The sequence below is a fragment of the Pipistrellus kuhlii genome, unplaced genomic scaffold, assembly GCF_014108245.1.
Source record: "Pipistrellus kuhlii isolate mPipKuh1 unplaced genomic scaffold, mPipKuh1.p scaffold_m20_p_24, whole genome shotgun sequence".
Classification (NCBI taxonomy): domain Eukaryota; kingdom Metazoa; phylum Chordata; class Mammalia; order Chiroptera; family Vespertilionidae; genus Pipistrellus; species Pipistrellus kuhlii.
Window position 1 is genome coordinate 614,725 of NW_023425523.1, and position 17,458 is coordinate 632,182.

At 55.9% G+C, this 17,458-nt stretch overlaps 1 protein-coding gene, 2 long non-coding RNA genes and 1 pseudogene across 4 annotated transcripts in view; 1 reads left to right on the plus strand and 3 right to left on the minus strand.

Annotated features, from left to right (window-relative positions):
- Positions 1-12,046, minus strand: part of LOC118727341 (E3 ubiquitin-protein ligase TRIM38) — a 61,459-nt gene extending 49,413 nt beyond the window's left edge. The window contains exons 1-5 of one of the 2 annotated variants that reach the window (XM_045586797.1): positions 11,351-12,045; positions 9,795-9,890; positions 8,838-9,068; positions 6,749-6,771; positions 6,552-6,664 (exon numbers count right to left, since the gene is read on the minus strand). In XM_045586797.1, the coding sequence (XP_045442753.1) occupies positions 6,552-6,664; positions 6,749-6,771; positions 8,838-9,068; positions 9,795-9,890; positions 11,351-11,767 (880 nt within the window). In that variant the 5' untranslated portion in view covers positions 11,768-12,045. Of the gene's footprint in view, positions 1-6,551; positions 6,665-6,748; positions 6,772-8,837; positions 9,069-9,794; positions 9,891-11,350 lie in introns of both variants that reach the window. The other variant, XM_036453116.2, reaches the window with a different exon arrangement.
- On the plus strand, positions 1,749-7,786 carry LOC123652967. The gene is made up of 3 exons (XR_006742555.1): positions 1,749-1,870; positions 6,990-6,991; positions 7,775-7,786. It is a non-coding gene; the product is annotated as an uncharacterized LOC123652967 (long non-coding RNA).
- Positions 5,172-6,168, minus strand: LOC123652966 (annotated as a pseudogene).
- A 1,429-nt stretch (positions 12,047-13,475) lies between the features above and the next one.
- LOC123652969 lies at positions 13,476-16,348 on the minus strand. Its single transcript, XR_006742557.1, has 2 exons — positions 15,646-16,348; positions 13,476-13,809 (listed from the first exon to the last, which is right to left on the minus strand). It is a non-coding gene; the product is annotated as an uncharacterized LOC123652969 (long non-coding RNA).
- Between the last annotated feature and the right edge of the window lie 1,110 nt (positions 16,349-17,458).

Sequence of the window (17,458 nt, forward strand, 5' to 3'; positions counted from 1 at the left end):
GAAGTCCCCATTCTCACATTCCACTCTGCTAACTGCTTAGCTGTGAACGCTTTCTGGCTGGCGCATTCCTCTTCAAGTTGCCTCAGGTTCCTCACCGCTTCCTGGAGCTTCTCCTGGAGGGAGACATAGAGTGACTCTTGCTGTCCACACCTCGCTGCTCCTTCTCACAGGAATGACCTGACTGTCGGTGCCCAGGGCTCTCTGTCCAATGTCACCTGGTCCTCCTCTGGGCTAATAGTCAGGACACCCTGTGGGCACCTAGACTGAGCTGATTGGAAGGCTCAGGGACTCCTGCCTTTCCCTACTCACCCCGCCCCCTGGCTGTGTTTTTGCCATGGGGTCCTCTCACATGGAGAGCCCTCTCTATGCTCACACTTCTTCGTGCTGTTAATTTTATTTATAAATATGTGTATATTTTTATTGCTTTCAGAGAGGAAGGAAAAGACAGAACCATGAGTGATGAGAGATAATCATGGATCAGTTGCTTCCTGCACACCCTACACTGGGGATGGAGCCCGAAACCCAGGCCTGTGCCCTGTCCAGGAATCCCACCATGACCTCTAGGTTCCTAGATGGATGGTCAACCACTGAGCCAGGCTGGTAGGGCCACATGCTTAGGTGTAGGCTCCTGAGGACTCACTTGTGGGAGGGCTCCCACAGCCAGGCTGTCCTTTCACTGGTGAGTCTTCCATACTGGACGGCAGGCTGCCCACGAGGTGGGCTTGGTCCCTGTTCTTCACTGTGCACCCCTCTCTACGCACACAACTCCGTTTCATTATAGGCACCTATGAGGCCATAAAATGTGCAGGTGCGACCCTGGCTGGTTTGGCTCAGTGGGTAGAGCCTCAGCCCATGAACTGAAGGGTCCCAGGGTTGGATTCCGGTCAAGGGCATGTACCTTGGCTGCAGTTCCTGGCCCTGGTCGCCACATATCCACCAGGCAACCAATCCATGTGTCTCTCAGATCAATTCTTTGCTCTCTCACCCCCTACTTACACTCTCTCTAAAAATCAATAGAAAAATATCCTGAGGTGAGGATTATAAAACAAAACAAAACAAAAAACCACACATATATGCATTTGAGCGCATGGCGCTCTAGAGCAAGAACTACTTTATGACGCAGCGGGGTCTCTGGGTGAGCCTGACCATCCGGGAAGGTGGGGAGGGACAGTCTAAACCTTCCCGCCACTTTCTACCCTAACCCTCCACCCCCATCCAGCCCCACGACCCCTTCCACCTCACAGCTCCACTAGAAGAACACACAAGGAAAGCTAGAATTCAGGGTCCCAACTTTGGGCTACTGGCTGGATGATGAGGTCTTGGACCCTCAAGGGGCACTCACCCTGTAGCTGGGGCCCGCGTCCTCCACAAGCGAGGTGGTGTGGCCCTTGTGCCTCGGGTCGCGCTCACAGCGCCAGCAGATAAGAAGGCCCTCATCCTCGCAGAAGAGGTCCAGCCGCTCCCCGTGCTCCTGGCAAAACAGCTCCTGCTCTTCCTTCTGCTCCTGCTTCTGATCATGCTCCTGCTCGTGCTCCTGCTCCTGCTCCAGCTCCAGCTCCCGGAGGGCAGCAATGAGGCTGCCCAGCTGCTTGCTGGGCCGCAGGCTGCCTCTCTGGAAGGGAGCCCGGCACTGGGGGCAGGAGAAGGTCTCCGTGTCCTGCTGGCTCAGCGCGGAGGAGGCCGGGCCCATGAAGCTCAGGAGGCAGGCCTGGCAGTAGCTGTGGCCGCAGCTGATGACCACTTTCTCGGCCATCAACTGAAGGCAGATAGAGCAGGTGGCCTGCTCCCACATCTTCTTGCTGGTGGTGGCCGACGCCATGCCTCTGCCGAATCCTGCAATGCCGGACCCAGAGGCTCCCCACAGCAGAGGGTGAAAACCTACCGCACACTTCCTGTGGGCGCCCGGCTGCTGAGTCCCAATGAGCCTTGAGGACTATCTAGAGCAGGGGTCGGCAACCTGCGGTTCCAGAGCCGCATGCGGCTCTTTTGAACCTTTGCTGCGGCCCCCAGCAGGTCCGACACTAGCAGGGCAGATAGCAGGGCGGGGCGGGGAGCTGTATTACTTATGTCGCAATGGTTTTGTGGCTCCAAGTTTTGTTTTTTTCCTTTGAAAATGGGTCCAAGTGGCTCTTTATGTCTTAAAGGTTGCCGACCCCTGATCTAGAGGAAGAAAGATCTGCAATGTAGACGATGCAGAGAGCAGCTGTGCTGTGGAACAGGGTAGGACCCCAACTCCACTGACTACAATGAAATAGAATTTAACTTTCAGGGCTATCCTCACCCGAGGATGTTCTTCCATTGATTTGTAGAAAGAGTGGTGGGGAGGGGGAAAGACAGAGAGAGAAACATCCATTGGTTCCCTCCAACATGCACTCTGACCAGGGCCAGAGATGGAACCTGCAACCCAGGTACCTGACCTTGACCACAGTCAAACCCAGGACCCTTCAGTCCACAGGCCAATTCTCTATCCACTGAGCCACACCTGACAGGACTAGTTATATTTCAATTGCTTCATGGCCACAGGGTGGGGGGCTGCATGAAGCCCCAATATAGACCATCTATCATGTGGGAAAAAGGTGTTGGACCCCCAGACACAGGGAGGGTGAGAGCGAGGCATGCCCTCCAGGACTCAGTCAGGGCCTGGGAGACTCTCTCCCCTGAGGAACATGAGGAATAATCAGGAATAACTGGTTCCAGGATCCTTTCTTTGCAGTTTAAGGAATTGGGTGGATTCGGGAGATTCCATTGGAACAGTGACTGTGGACCCGCTGAGCCTCCCACCCCAGCCTTTCTCCCGACTGCCCCCACAGAGCACGAAGGCTGGCCAGTGCGCTCAGTAGCAGAGCGTCCACTGCTCACTGACTTGTCTGGGTTCAATTCCCGAGGTCTCTCTTTCTCTCTCCCTCTCCAGCTGCCATCCCTTCCTTTCTCTGTAAGAAACAATGGAAAAATCCCCTCCAGTGAAACCCAAGTGGGATGACCCGGAAGGAAACAAGGCTGCCCCCCAGGCCCTTCCTGACCTGAGAGGTGCTGGGCTGGCTGGCTCAGGGGTGGAGTGTGGACTACTGGAGGAGGAGGTCTGGGTTCCATTACTGGTTAGGGCACAGGCCTGGGTTTTGGGTTCCATTCCCCATTGGGCACATACAGGGGAAACATGATCAATGTTTTTATGTATCCTTACCTCTCTGAAAACAATAAAACTTTTTTTTTTTTTAAAGGAAAGACCAGGTCTGGGCAGAGAGGGATGGGTCTCAGAGGACCAGTCAGGTGACCTCTCCCCTCCAGCCAAGACTGTCTCCCAGGAGAAGTTCCAGGCAATTGGAACCCTGAGGGGAGGGAGGCCAATGGGAAGAAAACACAAGTTCCTCCAGGGAGGACCCAGGAACCTGAGAGCGAAGGAGGGACCGTGGGACCCTGGCCCAGGGCTGCAGCTCCTCAGAGCCAGGCCTGCCCTCCTGGGATCGGAGGGAGAGGGGCAGGTTGCAGAGGGACCATTATTGGAGCTGACAATGGTGGGAAAACAGCCGAATCCCTGAGACCCCCCGGATGGCCTCTTCCTCTGTCACCAGGGCAGCCTCCCAGCCACAGTCTCTGCTCAGATCCCCGTACTGGGCAGGTGACTTCCGGGCACACACTGGGGTCCTCTGTGGCTGGGCTGTGTCCCCAGGACAGGACCTGCCCTCCGGGGTCCACGGGCCCCTGGAGGCCTGTCCCAGCCTCCACTCCCCTCCCTTCACACCCGGGATCTCCTGAGGTTGGACCAGCTTGGAGATTGGTGGAAGGAAAGCAGCCTCAGGGAAGGGCTGCCCGGCAGGGGCCTGGAGGGACAGAGGGCAGAGGCCCTGGTGTATGAAACCCGCTCCTTCCTGCCGCACGGACCCCCCACCCCCGCACCCTCCTTCCTGTCCACACACTGGGTGTCAGGACCCTCCCTGGAAGACCTTACCCAACCCTCCCCAGTACCTGGGTCCCCACTAATGCCACGCACTTGCTGTAGGGAGTCTCCTGGAGCAGCTGCTTCCCAGGCTGTAGGCTGGACTCCAAAGGAAAATGAAACTGCATTCTGCGGGGCTGGACTCTAAAGCCTCTGCTGGGTTTAGAGAGGAAACCAGGAAATGGCCCTAAGCCTGTGCAGTGGCTGGGCTGGGCCCTAAGCGTGTGTATATGGTTGGGCTGGGCCCTAAGCATGTGCACATGTCTGGGCTGGGCCCTACGCATGTGCTGGTGGCTGGGCTGGGTCTGGCAGGGTGGGGAGTGGTGGGAAGAAGTCCTTCTGCAGCCACGAGGAACAGAGACAGATCTTCACTGGGACCTGGGCTCTGGGCCAGCAGGAGTGTCTGAGGTCGGGGATCAGCACAGCCCACAGGCCCCACTTCAGGTCTCCCTGCCCTAACCACCCACCCACCCTCTCGGGGACGAATGCTATCTCATTTTCTGCCATGTTTAGGTCCCTATTCTTTCATCACTGCTCTGACGGGGGTGGTAAAAATGGCTGGTGACCTCCACTCTCCTCCTCCTCCCCCTCCGCAGGGCACTGTGCAGGGTCAGACACTCCTCAGCATCACCAGCAGCCAGGACCCAGCTGGGAGCCCGGAGCCAGGAGGCCCCATGTCACTGTGGGGCCGGCACTTAGAGCAAAAGGACTGCACGGCCCAGCCCGTGTGTCAGGGGTGGAGCGTCCTACAAGCCAGGAGCTCACAGTGCCATCCACCCCAGTTGCGGGTTTCATCCCCAGTGCTGGGCAGCAGGAGCAGCCAATGGATAATTCTCCCTCATCATAGCATTGGGCTAGGGCTACACAGTTTATTTTATTTTATTTTACTTTATTTTATTTTAAGTTCTAGGGATTAAGGTTCATTGTGGCACAGAGCGTCATACACTAGTGAAGGTGCGTACATTAGTCACATCCCTCAACATCCCTCATTGGGTCCATGTGTGACAGGTTCCCTGCGTTCCGCTCCCCCATCACCTGCACGGCTTCCTAACACGGACCCGTGGACACAGAACCCAATGTTTCTGCGGACACTCTGGTTCCCAGCAAAACTGAGCACAAGCTTCTGGGTCCACCTCATCATCTGTAGCCTCCCAGCTCGGTCACCAGCCCAACACATCTGTCCATTTTCCTCACGATCTGGAAAAAGAGTCTCCTCTTTCAAGTCACTCTTCATTTGTTTAATAAAGCTTGATTGTAGTAAGTATTACATACGCCCTCCCCTTCCCCCTCCCTCTCCCACCCTCACGTCTCTCCTGACAGGAAGCATGGTCATCGGGATCAGCTGCAGTGAGAGGAGCACCATCTGCTGGACCCAGAGGCGGCTCAGACACAGAACAGCTGGGATCATTCTCAGGTGCTGCTTCTCTTGGGTGTGGAGGGGGCATGGGCTCTGCCCCAGTTACTTGACCGGAGCTGTACGAGCTCCAAGAGCATCTGCCTCACGTCTGCTCTGCAGGGCACATCCAGGATGATTTCTTTAATCCTCCGCATAACTTCCTCCATGTCTGTCTTTCCCTGTTCCTTCCAGGCATCTTCCAATGCGGGCCCTGTCACCTTCAGTAATTGTACCGCACAAACCAGGTTATCGTCCACAGGGTTAGAGAGGAGGGCATCCAACACACTCCGAAGAAAAGGTGCTAGAGTCTGTCCATTTTCTCCTTTCATCTTCCACAGAAGACAAAGTTCTCCCTGAAAGAGCACGGACCCATGGAAGCGTTTCCGAGCTGCTTCATCGCCCTTGGCAGTTTGAACTATAGAGTCCCATTCAATCTGAAATCTTTGGAAGAACCTTTTGAAAAAGCTGCCCCCCTGTGAGCTAATGGTATTGTTACTGTACAGGTACACACACAGGCGAGCTCCCGCACAGCGGAACGTTGGCACGGACCTGGCCTGTTCATAGATGACGTCCACCAGTTCCCGCAGAGCCTCGTCTGTGGTGAGCCGGCCACGCAGGGTCTCTGCAAACTGTTTCATGTCAGTTTCACGACTGCCAGGCAGCCCTGTCAGATGGTTCAAGAAATCCCAAACCAATAAGGACAGGGGGAGACCATCCTTGCCGGGTCCTGTGTAATGAGAAGAAGCTCAAGGGTAGAATTCAGGGCACTGGGACAAAGCGTGGGCATTCACAGGGGAACCACGACCACGTGGGGGTTAGCCATGGAGGACTCAGACTCCCGGTTCTGCTGGGGATGTGGTCCTGGGGGCACATTTGTTCTAAGAATGTGCCCTTGGAGGGTGGGGAAGAGGGGGCTGGGCACCCCTCCTGTCACCTTTCCCCTGTGGGCACGAGAGGCCTCCCGGAGTCCGTGAACACTCCACCCTGCGGGCCCCTGGTTGGCTATGGGTTCAGGGCTGGAGAGGGGCCCCCTCCCAAAACCATTTATTTTAGAGAAGACCAGACTGTGTTGTGAACTCCCAGCCTTGTTTCAAACCAGAATGGGAGCTCAGGGTTGTGACCATAAAATAGAAATCCTCCCATTTGTCCCCTCGACCCGAGCAGGGCAGAGGCTGCTCTGAGCTAGTTCCCCTGGGCACTTGGTCAGAGTCCCTCACTCACCTTGATGGCCTCTCAACCGTTCAATCGGGTTAAAGTAGAGCTCCGGGATGTCACACTGGGTCTGAACATCCAAGGAGAGGGCCTCTGGGGTCTCCAGCCGCACAGCCTGGCTCCTGGGGAAACAGAGGCCAGAGCTGCTCAGCGGGCACCCCGCAGCTCTGCACCCCACTCCCCCTCGCCCTGGCTTCAGCACTCACCTGCTCAGGGCGCCCTTCACGTCCTGCGGGAAGCAAAGGCACAGGTGAGTGAGGGAGCCGCGTGCTCATGGGTCCCTGCTCCTCCCAGAGGCACAGGGCAGCCCGGCCTTGGGTGCGGGTGTGATGGGCCTTATAACCCGGTCGGTAGAGCACCTGAACGACTCTGGCAAGTACTCCTCCTGTTCGCATCTGAGGATATTACCCTTACGGGATCAGGGGTAAGGTTCTCACATGTGAACAGCGGTTAAGTTATTCTTAAGTTTCCTTTCCAAGCCCTGTGCCAAATGATTGTGGAGGTGACTCGGCTGTGAGTCCAGTGAGCAGAACCCAAACTCAGGGTCACCAGGAGCCAAAACACCATCTGATCAGCACCATCTCATTGTCTGGGGACTAAGGATAATAACGGGCGGCTGAGGCCTCAGGCCTGCACACAGTGCCCCAGCCCCTCCTCCTTTACACTCCTGTCCCTGCACCTGCTGGGAGACAGCACTTGATGCTTGTAAGCGCCCTGTCTGCTTGGTGGGCTGGCCTTCTCAGTGAACGCCTTATAGACCTCAAGCTGTCTTCGTGATTGGACACAGCGACAGGGGGCCCCAGCCCGTCCAGGGTTTCTGGGTAACTGATGGACACCCCGTGCAACGATCCCCACTCAGGCCTTTAGGACGGTCAGCCGGGCAGGACACAGCTCAGTCTGTGAGCCAGGCACCCTCCTTGCTGAGGTGTTAGGGAGTCTGTGGGACCAGGGAAGAGCACAAGGGAAGAGGGAGTGAGAAAGGAGGTTCACCTTCCTGAGGCTGGAAGGAGGGCCCAGCAGGACAGGCTCACCCATCACTGGCACTGTGACCCCACCTGGTCTCCGCAGCATCACCTGACCGTCAGGATTGTGTGCTCTGGGACCCAGGCACATGGGAGCTGAAGCCATCCCGGGAGCCTGTTCAGCAGAGGAACCCACCCTCTACCAGCAGGGGATTTTACTCTTCTTGACCCTCACCCAAGAGAAGCACATCAGTTGGTTGCCTCCTGCAGGAGCCCTGACCATGGCCTGGGACAGCGAGGAGCCTGCAACCCAGGTACATGCCCTTGACCAGAATTGAAACCAGGACCATTCAGTCCTCAGGCTGATGCTCTATCGACTAAACCCACTGATATATGTGCCAAGTCAAAAATTTCTGATTTACATAGAGAGAGCAGTGAAGCCACCTTGTAGGTATTAGTCTGTTCAATATTCTAAAGAATAGGATTAGCCCAGCTGGTGTAGCTTGTGGTGGAGCATCAACCTATGAACCAGGAATTCAGGGTTTGATTTCCTGTCAGGACACATGTCCAGGTTGCAGGCTTGATCAATGATTCTCTCTCATCATTAATGTTTCCATGCCTCTCTCTCCTTTTCTCTCGCAATTCATAAAAATGTTTTTAAAAAATGACAACAGCCAGGACCGGTTTGGCTCAGTGGATAGATCGTTGGCTTGGGGACTGAGGTGTCCCGGGTTCGATTCCAGTCAAGGGCATGTACCTTGGTTGCGAGCAGATCCACAGTAGGGGATGTGTAAGAGGCAGCTGATCGATGACTCTCTCTCATCGATGTTTCTAACTATCTCTCTCCCTTCCTCTCTGTACAAAATCAATAAAATATATTTTAAAAAATGACAACAAATAAAAATAAAAGAAATATGCCTTTATGCCCTAGCTGGTTTGGCTCTGTGGATAGAGTGTCGGCTTATGGACTGAAGGGTCCCAGGTTCAATTCAGGTCAAGGGCACATGCCTTGGTTGCAGACTTGATTCCCAGCCCAGGACTGGAGCACCTATGAGAGGGAACCAATCAATGTGTCCCTCTCACATTGACGTTTCTCTCTCTGTCTCTCCATCTCCCTCCCATTCTCTCTAAAACTAAAGGAACAATACCCTTGAGTGAGGATTAACAAAATAACTAAATAAAAATAAGAGCAATATGCCTTTAAATCCTCCACACTGATGTGCAACCACTGAGCAAGACAGGTAGTCCTGCCTGTTCCCACAGTCCCCACGTCCCTCCACCCGGAGCAGCTCAGGACCTGCCATTTTGGCGTCCTCCCAGGGCACAGCCTCACCTGCAACATATTCTGGGCAGAGCCCTGGCATCGCTCCTCCAGCTCCAGGATGTGGCTCTCCAGCTCTAGGCTCTGCTGCCCCAGTTTGGCCTCACGTTCCCTCAGTCTCCGCAGTGTGTGCTCTTTCTCGCTCTCCAGTCTCCTCAGGTACGTGCTCTCCTCCTCCCTCAGGAAGCTGTGCAGTTTCTGGAAGTCCTCCTGGATATTCTGTCTCCGAGCCTCTATCTTCTCCTAGAATCAAGAGAGGATGCTCAGGCGGGGAAGCAGGTCTCAGGGGTTGAGCGTCCAGCTATGAACCAGGAGGTCACGGTGGGATTCCTGGTCAGGACACAAGCCCAGGTAGCAGGTTTCATCCCCAGTAGAGGGAGTGTAGGAGGCAGCTGATCCATGATTCTCTCTCCTCTTGGGTGTTTCTATCTCTCCCTTCCTCTCTGAAATAAATACAAACATAAAATAAAATAAAAAGAAAGAACGTAAAAAACCCAGTGGGGGATGGCTCTCGGTAAACACGCATGTAATTCTGCTTCACTGACAGGCGCTGCCCTCCTGGCCATTTCCTGCTGGAAGGTTGAGAGGCAGGACAGGAGTTTCTCATCCATGCGGACAGCAAAGGACAATGGCTTCTTCTCAGGGTTCCACCTGCCTCCTCTGGTTCAGTGACACCGTGACTGTGCTTTGCCCGGTCAGACCCTACACCTAAGCCAGGACAGACAAGAGCTTGACACCAAGAAACCTGTGTCTTTTTGGTGTTGCTGTTGTTAATCCTCACCCAAGAATGTTCTTTCCAGTGATTGTTAGAGAGAGGGGAGTGGAAGGCAGGGAGGGGGGGGAGAGCAAGAGGAACATCAATGTGGGAGAGACTTCCACTGTTGCCTCCTGCACACGCCCCACTGGTTGGGATTGCAGTTGAGCCCAGGGGTTCCCTCCAGCGGCCCCGTGAGAAGCCCCCATTCTCACATTCCACTCTGCTATCTGCTTGGCCTTGAACGCTTTCTGGCTGGCGCATTCCTCTTCAAGTTGCCTCAGTTTCCTCACCGCTTCCTGGAGCTTCTCCTGGAGGGAGACATGGAGTGACTCTTGCTGACACACACCTCGCTGCTCCCTCTCACAGGAATGACCTGACTGTCGGTGCCCGGGGCTCTCTGTCCAATGTCACCTGGTCCTCCTCTGGGCTAACAGTCAGGACACCCTGCGGGCACCTAGACTGAGCTGATTGGAAGGCTCAGGGACTCCTGCCTTTCCCTACTCGCCCCCGCCCCCTGGCTGTGTGTTTGCCACAGGGTCCTCTCACATGGAGAGCCCTCTCTATGCTCACACTTCTTCATGCCGTTAATTTTGTTTATAAATATGTATATATTTTATTGCTTTCAGAGAGGAAGAAAGAGACTGAAACATGAGTGATGAGAGATAATCATGGATCACTTACCTCCTGAACACCCTACACAGGAGATGGAGCCTGATATCCAGGCATGTGCCCTGACCAGGAATCCCACTGTGACCTCCTGGTTCCTAGCTGGATGCTCAACCACTGAGCCACGCTGGCAGGGCCACATGTTTAGTGTGTAGGTTCCACAGGACTCACTTGTGGGAGGGCTCCCCGAGAGCACCCACACCCCGGGGTTCCCCTTCCCACCACCCAGGCCAGGGGAGCCAGGCCATCCTTTCACTGGTGAGTCTTCCCTACTGGACCGCAAGCTGCCCACAAGGTGGGCTTGTTCACTGTTCTTTACTCTCCCACGCACCCACGCAAATGGCTCTGTCTCATTACAGGTACCTATGAGGACATAAAACATGCAGGAGCGGCCCTGGCTGGTTTGGCTCAGTGGATAGACCCTCAGCCCACGGACTAAAGGGTCTCGGGTTGGATTCTGGTCAAGGGCATGTACCTCGGCTGCAGTTCCTGGCCCTGGTCGCCGCATGTCCAGGAGGCAACCAATCCATGTCTCTGTCAGATCAATGCTTTGCTCTCTCTCCCCCTCCCTTGCACTCTATCTAAAAATAAATAGAAAAATATCCTCAGGTGAGGATTATCAAAACAAAACAAAACAAAAAACCACGCATATCTGCATTTCAGTGCATGGCGCTCTAGAGCAAGAACCACTTCATGGCACAGTTGGGTCCTGGATAAATCTGACCATCGGGAAGGTGGGGCTAGACAGCCCTACTGGATTCAGGGAGGCCCCAGCCTAAACCTTCCTGCCACTTTCTACCCCAACCCTCCACCCCCATCCAGCTCCACGACCCCCTGCACCACCACCCTCATCACTAGAAGAACACACAAGGAAAGCTAGAATTCAGGGTCCCAACCTTGGGCCTATGGCTGGATGATGGGGTCTCAGGGTGTACTTGGGGCCTTGGGCCAAATGAAAGGGGTAGTGGAGCATGATGGGGCACTGGGTTGAATATGTGTCTCGGGCACCCGAGGGGGCACTGGGCTGGATGATGGGGTCTCAGGCACATGAGGGGGCACTGGACTGGATGATGGGGTCTCGGGCACACTAGGGCACACTCACCCTGTAGCCAGGGCCCGCGTCCTCAACGAGTGAGGTGGCATGACCCCTGTGCCTCGGGTCACGCTCACAGCGCCAGCAGATGAGCTGGCCCTCGTCCTCGCAGAAGAGGTCCAGACGCTCCCCATGCTCCTGGCATAACAGCTCCTGCTCCAGCTCCCGGAGGGCGGCAATGAGGCTGCCCAGCTGCTTGTTGGGCCGCAGGCTGCCTCTCTGGAAGGGAGCCCGGCACTGGGGGCAGGAGAAGGTCTCCGTGTCCTGCTGTCTCAATGGGGAGGAGGCCGGGCCCATGAAGCTCAGGAGGCAGGCCTGGCAGTAGCTGTGGCCGCAGCTGATGACCACGGGCTCGGCCATCAGCTGCAGGCAGATGGAGCAGGTGGCCTCCTCACGCATCTTCTTGCTGGTGGTGGCCGACGCCATGCCTCTGCCGAGTCCTGCAATGCCGGACCCAGAGGCTCCCCACAGCAGAGGTTGCACACCCACCCCACGCTTCCTGTGGATGCCCGGCTGCCGAGTCCCAATGAGCCTTGAGGATTATCTGGAGGAAGAAAGATCTGCAATGTAGACGATGCAGAGAGCAGCTGTGCTGTGGAACAGGGTAGGACCCCAACTCCATTGACTACAATGAAATAGAATTTAACTTTCAGGGCTATCCTCACCCGAGGATGTTCTTCCATTGATTTGTAGAGAGAGTGGTGGGGAGGGGAGAAAGAGATAGAGAAACATCCATTGGTTGCCTCCCACATGCTCTCTGACCAGGGCCAGGATGGAACCTGCCACCCAGTAACGGACCTTGACCACAGTCAAACCCAGGACCCTTCAGTGCACAGGCCAATGCTCTATCCACCGAGCCACACCTGACAGGACTGGATATATTTCAATTGCTTCATGGCCACAGGGTGGGGGGCTGCGTGAAGCCCCAATATAGACCATCCGTCATGTGGGAAGGTGGTGTTGGACCCCCGGACACAGGGAGGCTGAGAGGTAGAGGGAAGCCCTCCAGGACTCAGTCAGGGCCTGGGAGACTCTCTCCCCTGAGGAACATGAGGAATAATCAGGAATAACTGGTTCCAGGATCCTTTCTTTGCAGCTTAAGGAATCGGGTGGATTCGGGAGATTCCATTGGAACAGTGACTGTGGACCCGCTGAGCCTCCCACCCCAGGCTCTCTCCCCGACTGCCCCCACAGAGCATGAAGGCTGGCCAGTGCGCTCAGTAGCAGAGCGTCCACTGCTCACTGACTTGTCTGGGTTCAATTCCCGAGGTCTCTCTCTCTCCCTCTCCAGCTACCATCCCTTCTGTTCTCTGTAAGAAACACTGGGAAAATCTCCTCCACTGAAACCCAACTTTGATGACCGGAAGTAAATAAGGCTGACCTCCAGGCCCTTCCTGACCTGAGAGGTGCTAGGCTTGCTGGCTCAGAGGTTGAGTGTCGACCTATGGACCATCGAGGTGTGGACAAAAGGAGCCACATGCTAACCTGGCCAGCTCAGGAGAGGCCTACGTGGCAGTCTAGCAAACTCAGAGACCTGAAATAACCACCAAAGATGGTGTGAAAATTAAATAGTTAACTACAAACAGGTTATAGTGGGTAGTCATGTCCTAGGCCGATATTTTTTCTGACAGAGATCAACTTAGATATTTATTGAGCCCATTTGCCTTTTCTCCTCTAAGATAACCTATCTGGAGATGTCTGGTAACTTTTAACTTCCTTTTTACCCCGGACCCCTCAGGGGTAAAATGGCACTAGGGCATTCCCTCATTGCTAGGGTTATCAAGTTAATTGCCAATTGTTAATTACCTTAAGGTATCCTGCATCCACCATCATTTCACTTTTCACCCTATCCCAGAGGTTTCCTGCTTAGCTTTCTCACACCTCTCTAATCTATCACCAATGGATTTCATGTAACTCCCCTAAGTCCCTTTCCTTTGATGGCAATGTATGAAAATAGATGTAACCCTCCATTCTCTGGATCATTATCTCAATTCATTCAGGTTCTGCTTCCCGGCATATGTCCACAGTTTTGCTCAAATAAACTCACCAAAATGCTTTAAAGGTTTCAATGGGTTGTTTTACATAAACAGAGGTTCCTCCCCCCCCTCTCTCTCTCTCTCTCTCTCACTCTCGCCCTCTCTGAAATCAATAAAAAAATATATTTTTTTTAAAGTTAAAGACCAGGTCTGGACAGAGAAGGGCGGGTCCTAGAGGACCAGTCAGGTGACCTCTCCCCTCCAGCCAGGACTGTCTCCCAGGAGAAGTTCCAGGCAATTGGAACCCTGAAGGGAGGGGAGGGTGGGCAAATGGGAAGACAGCACCCCAAGTTCCTCCAGGGAGGACCCAGGAACCTGAGAGCCAAGGAGGGACCCAGGGACCCTGGCCCGGGGCTACAGCTCCTCAGAGCCAGGCCTGCCCTCCTGGGAGCGGAGGGAGGCAGGCAGGTTGCAGAGCGACCTTGCTTGGACCTGACAATGGTGGGGAAACAGCCGAATCCCTGAGACCCCGGATGGCCTCTTCCTCTGTCACCAGGGCAGCCTCCCAGCCACAGTCTCTGCTCAGATCCCCGTCCTGGGCAGGTGACTTCCGGGCACACACTGGGGTCCTCTGTGGCTGGGCTGTGTCCCCAGAACAGGACCTGCCCTCTGGGGGCCCTGGGGACCTGTCCCAGCCTCCACTCCCCTCTCTTCACCCCCCGGATCTCCTGAGGTTGGACCAGCTTAGAGTTTGGTGGAAGGAAAGCAGCCTCAGGGAAGGGCGGCCGGGCAGAGGCCTGGAGGGACAGAGTCCAGAGGCCCTGGTGTCTGAAACCCGCTCCTCCCTGCCGCCCGGACCCCCACCGCACCCTTCTTACTGTCCACACACTGGGTGTCAGGACCCTCCCTGGGAGACCCGCCCGGACCCTCCCCAATACCCGGGCCACCACCAATGCCACACACTTGCAGCCGCTTCCCAGACCGTAGTCAATCAAAAATGAAACTTTCCGTTCGGGTGGGGCCTCAGCTGGCTTTGGAGAGAATAAACAGGAAATTATTGTAAGCGTGTGCCTGTAGCTGGGCCTTAGCGTGTTGCTGTGGTGCAGCCAGGTCCGGAGCAGCCAGGCCCAGAGCAGCAGCAGCCAGGCCCAGAGCAGTAGCAGCCGGGCCCAGAGCAGCAGCAGCCAGGCCTGGAGTATCCAGGCCGGGAGCATCCAGGCCCTGAGCAGCAGCAGCCAGGCCTGAAGCAGCCAGGCCCAGAGCAGCAGCACCCAGGCCCAGAGCAGCCAGGCCGGGAGCAGCCAGGTCGAGAACAGCAGCAGCCAGGACTGGAGCTTCATCCAAGCCCATAGCAGACATGGCTAGCAACTTTTAAAAGAACTTGGAAGTCTACTAAATCAAATGATAAACACTTAAATCTAAATGTATTGAGTTGTTGTAGCACTGAAATGTTGATCTGTGAATGCCCTGGATGAAGTCTAGATGATGTTAGTTAATCTATTAATTGGATATGTCTTTTATTTGAAATGTATCCTTAAAAACGTAAAGGTATTATTGATTTGAAAAAAAATAATAAAAAAATAAAAAGGTAAAAACCAGGTCTGGACAGAGAAGGGTGGGTCCTGGAGGACCAGTCAGGTGACCTCTCCCCTCCAGCCAGGACTGTCTCCCAGGAGAAGTTCCAGGTTATTGGAACCCTGAAGGGAGGGGAGTATGGGCAAATGGAAAGACAACACCCCAAGTTCCTCCAGGGAGGACCCAGGAACCTGAGAGCCAAGGAGGTACCCAGGGACCCTGGCCCGGGATGCAGCTCCTCAGAGCCAAGCCTGCCCTCCTGGGAGCAGAGGGAGCCTGGCAGGTTGCAGAGCGACCTTGCTTGGACCTGACAATGGTGGGGAAACAGCCAAATCCCTGAGACCCCGGATGGCCTCTTCCTCTGTCACCAGAGCAGCCTCCCAGCCACAGTCTCTGCTCAGAGCCCCATCCTGGGCGGGTGAATCTCTGGCACACACTGGGGTCCTCTGTGGCTGGGCTGTGTCCCCAGGACAGGACCTGCCCTCTGGGGCCCAGGGGCCTGTCCCAGCCTCCACTCCCCTCCCTTCACACCCCAGATCTCCTGAGGTTGGACCAGCTTGGAGTTTGGTTTAAGGAAAGCAGCCTCAGAGAAGGGTGGCCGGCCGGGCCTGGAGGGACAGAGTCCAGAGGCCCTGGTGTCTGAAACTCGCTCCTTCCTGCCGCACGGACCCCCCACCCCCGCACCCTCCTTCCTGTCCACACACTGGGTGTCAGGACCCTCCCTGGGAGACCCGCCCGGACCCTCCCCAGTACCTGGACCACCACCAATGCCACACACTTGCTGTAGGGAGTCGCCTGGAACAGCCACTTCCCTGGTCGAGGGTTGGACTCTATTAGAAATGAAACTGCCTGCTGTGGGGCGGGGCCTCTACTGGGTTTGGAGAGGAAACCAGGAAATTTCCCTAAGCCTGTTCATGTGGCTGGGCTCGGCCCTAAGCGTGTGCAGGTGGCTGGGCTGGGCCTGGCAGGGCGGGGAGTGGTGGGAAGAAGTCCTTCTGCGGTCCTCAGGAATCGGGAACAGATCCTCACCGGGACCTGGGCTCTGGGCCAGCAGGAGCGTCTGAGCTCGGGGAGCAGCACAGCCCACAGGCCCCACTGCAGCTCTCCCTGCCCTGTCCACCCACCCACCCTCTCCGGGGCAGATGCTATCTCATTTTCTGCCATGTTTAGGTCCCTATTCTTCATCACTGGTCTGAAGGGAGAGGTGGAAAGAGCTGGGGACCTCCGCCCCCTCCTCCTCCACTTCCTCCTCTTCGTCCAACTCCTCAGGGCGCTGTGCAGGGTCAGACACTCCTCAGCATCACCAGCAGCCAGGACCCAGCTGGGAGCCGGGAGCCAGGGAGGCCCCAGGTCACTGTGGGGCCGGCACTTAGAGCAAAAGGACTGCACGGCCCACCCCGTGTGTCAGGGGTGGAGCGTCCTACAGGCCAGGAGCTCCCAGTTCCATTCCGGGTCACACGCCTGGTGTAAGGCTTGATCCCCAGTGAGGGCAGCAGGAGGCAGCCAATGGATGATTCTCATCATTGGTGTTTCTCTCCCTCTCCTTTCCTCTCTGAAATCAATTAAAAGAAAATATTTTTATAAAATTGGCCTGTCCGGCCCAACATAGACTTCCTCTTTTTCCCTCAAGGATGTTTGTTCCATCGAATTTTTAGAGAGACTGGAAGGGAGGGAGAAGGGGGAGGAGAGAAACCTCAATGTGAGAGAGACTCATTGACCAAGGTACGTGCCCTTGACCGGGAGTCAAACCCGAGGCCCTTAGGTAGACAGGCCAGTGATCTATCACTGAGCGATATTGACATTTTTTCCCCTCAGCAAACACTCAGGCTCCTGAGACCCACACACCCGCCCCCCCCCACCCCCCACCCCCCACCCCCAGGCAGGCTTTCTGAGATTCAGTTCCTGCTCCAGGCTGCTCCTATTTGCCTCGCGCTGCCCCCTAGTGGTGAGGCAAGGTTCACTGCTCAGCTCTGTGGCCCCTGCAGAAGGTCAGGCCACACCAAGGGGCTCAGGGCTGAGCCCAGGAGTTCAGCAGCAGCTTCCTCCCCCCACAGGTCTCCCTAGCACCTTCCGTGTGTGGGGGCTCCCTTTTGAGAATCCCTGGCTTAGACAAAAGGGAGGCTGGGACTTCATGGACTCTGCTGCCTTCTTCCCGGGACCACAGAGAGCAGAGGGCAAGCCCCTCACCCCTTTGAGGCCACAGCTCCGCCGTGAGATACAGGCTCACCCCGCTAAGGAGTTTTGGCTGCAGGACGGCTTGCAGACCGGGCGGGAGAGAAGGCAGACGAGGAAGAACACAGGGGGTCACCCCCAGCCCCCCTCACCCGAGGGTTAGAAGTCCCCTTTCCCACCCTGGAGCCAGGGCCAGAGGCAGCTTGGGGAGCCTGTGCCCTTGGGGGTGGCGCGCTGCCGGGGTTCCAGGTCGGGTGACATTGAGAAACACCCACGACAGACCCATCCCAACCCGGGAACAGCGGGTGGTCTGGGTGAGGAGTCAGCAGGGCCAGGTCACTGGGCTGCTTATGTAACCGCCCGAGCGTGACCTTCATCGGAGGTGCCTGTGTGG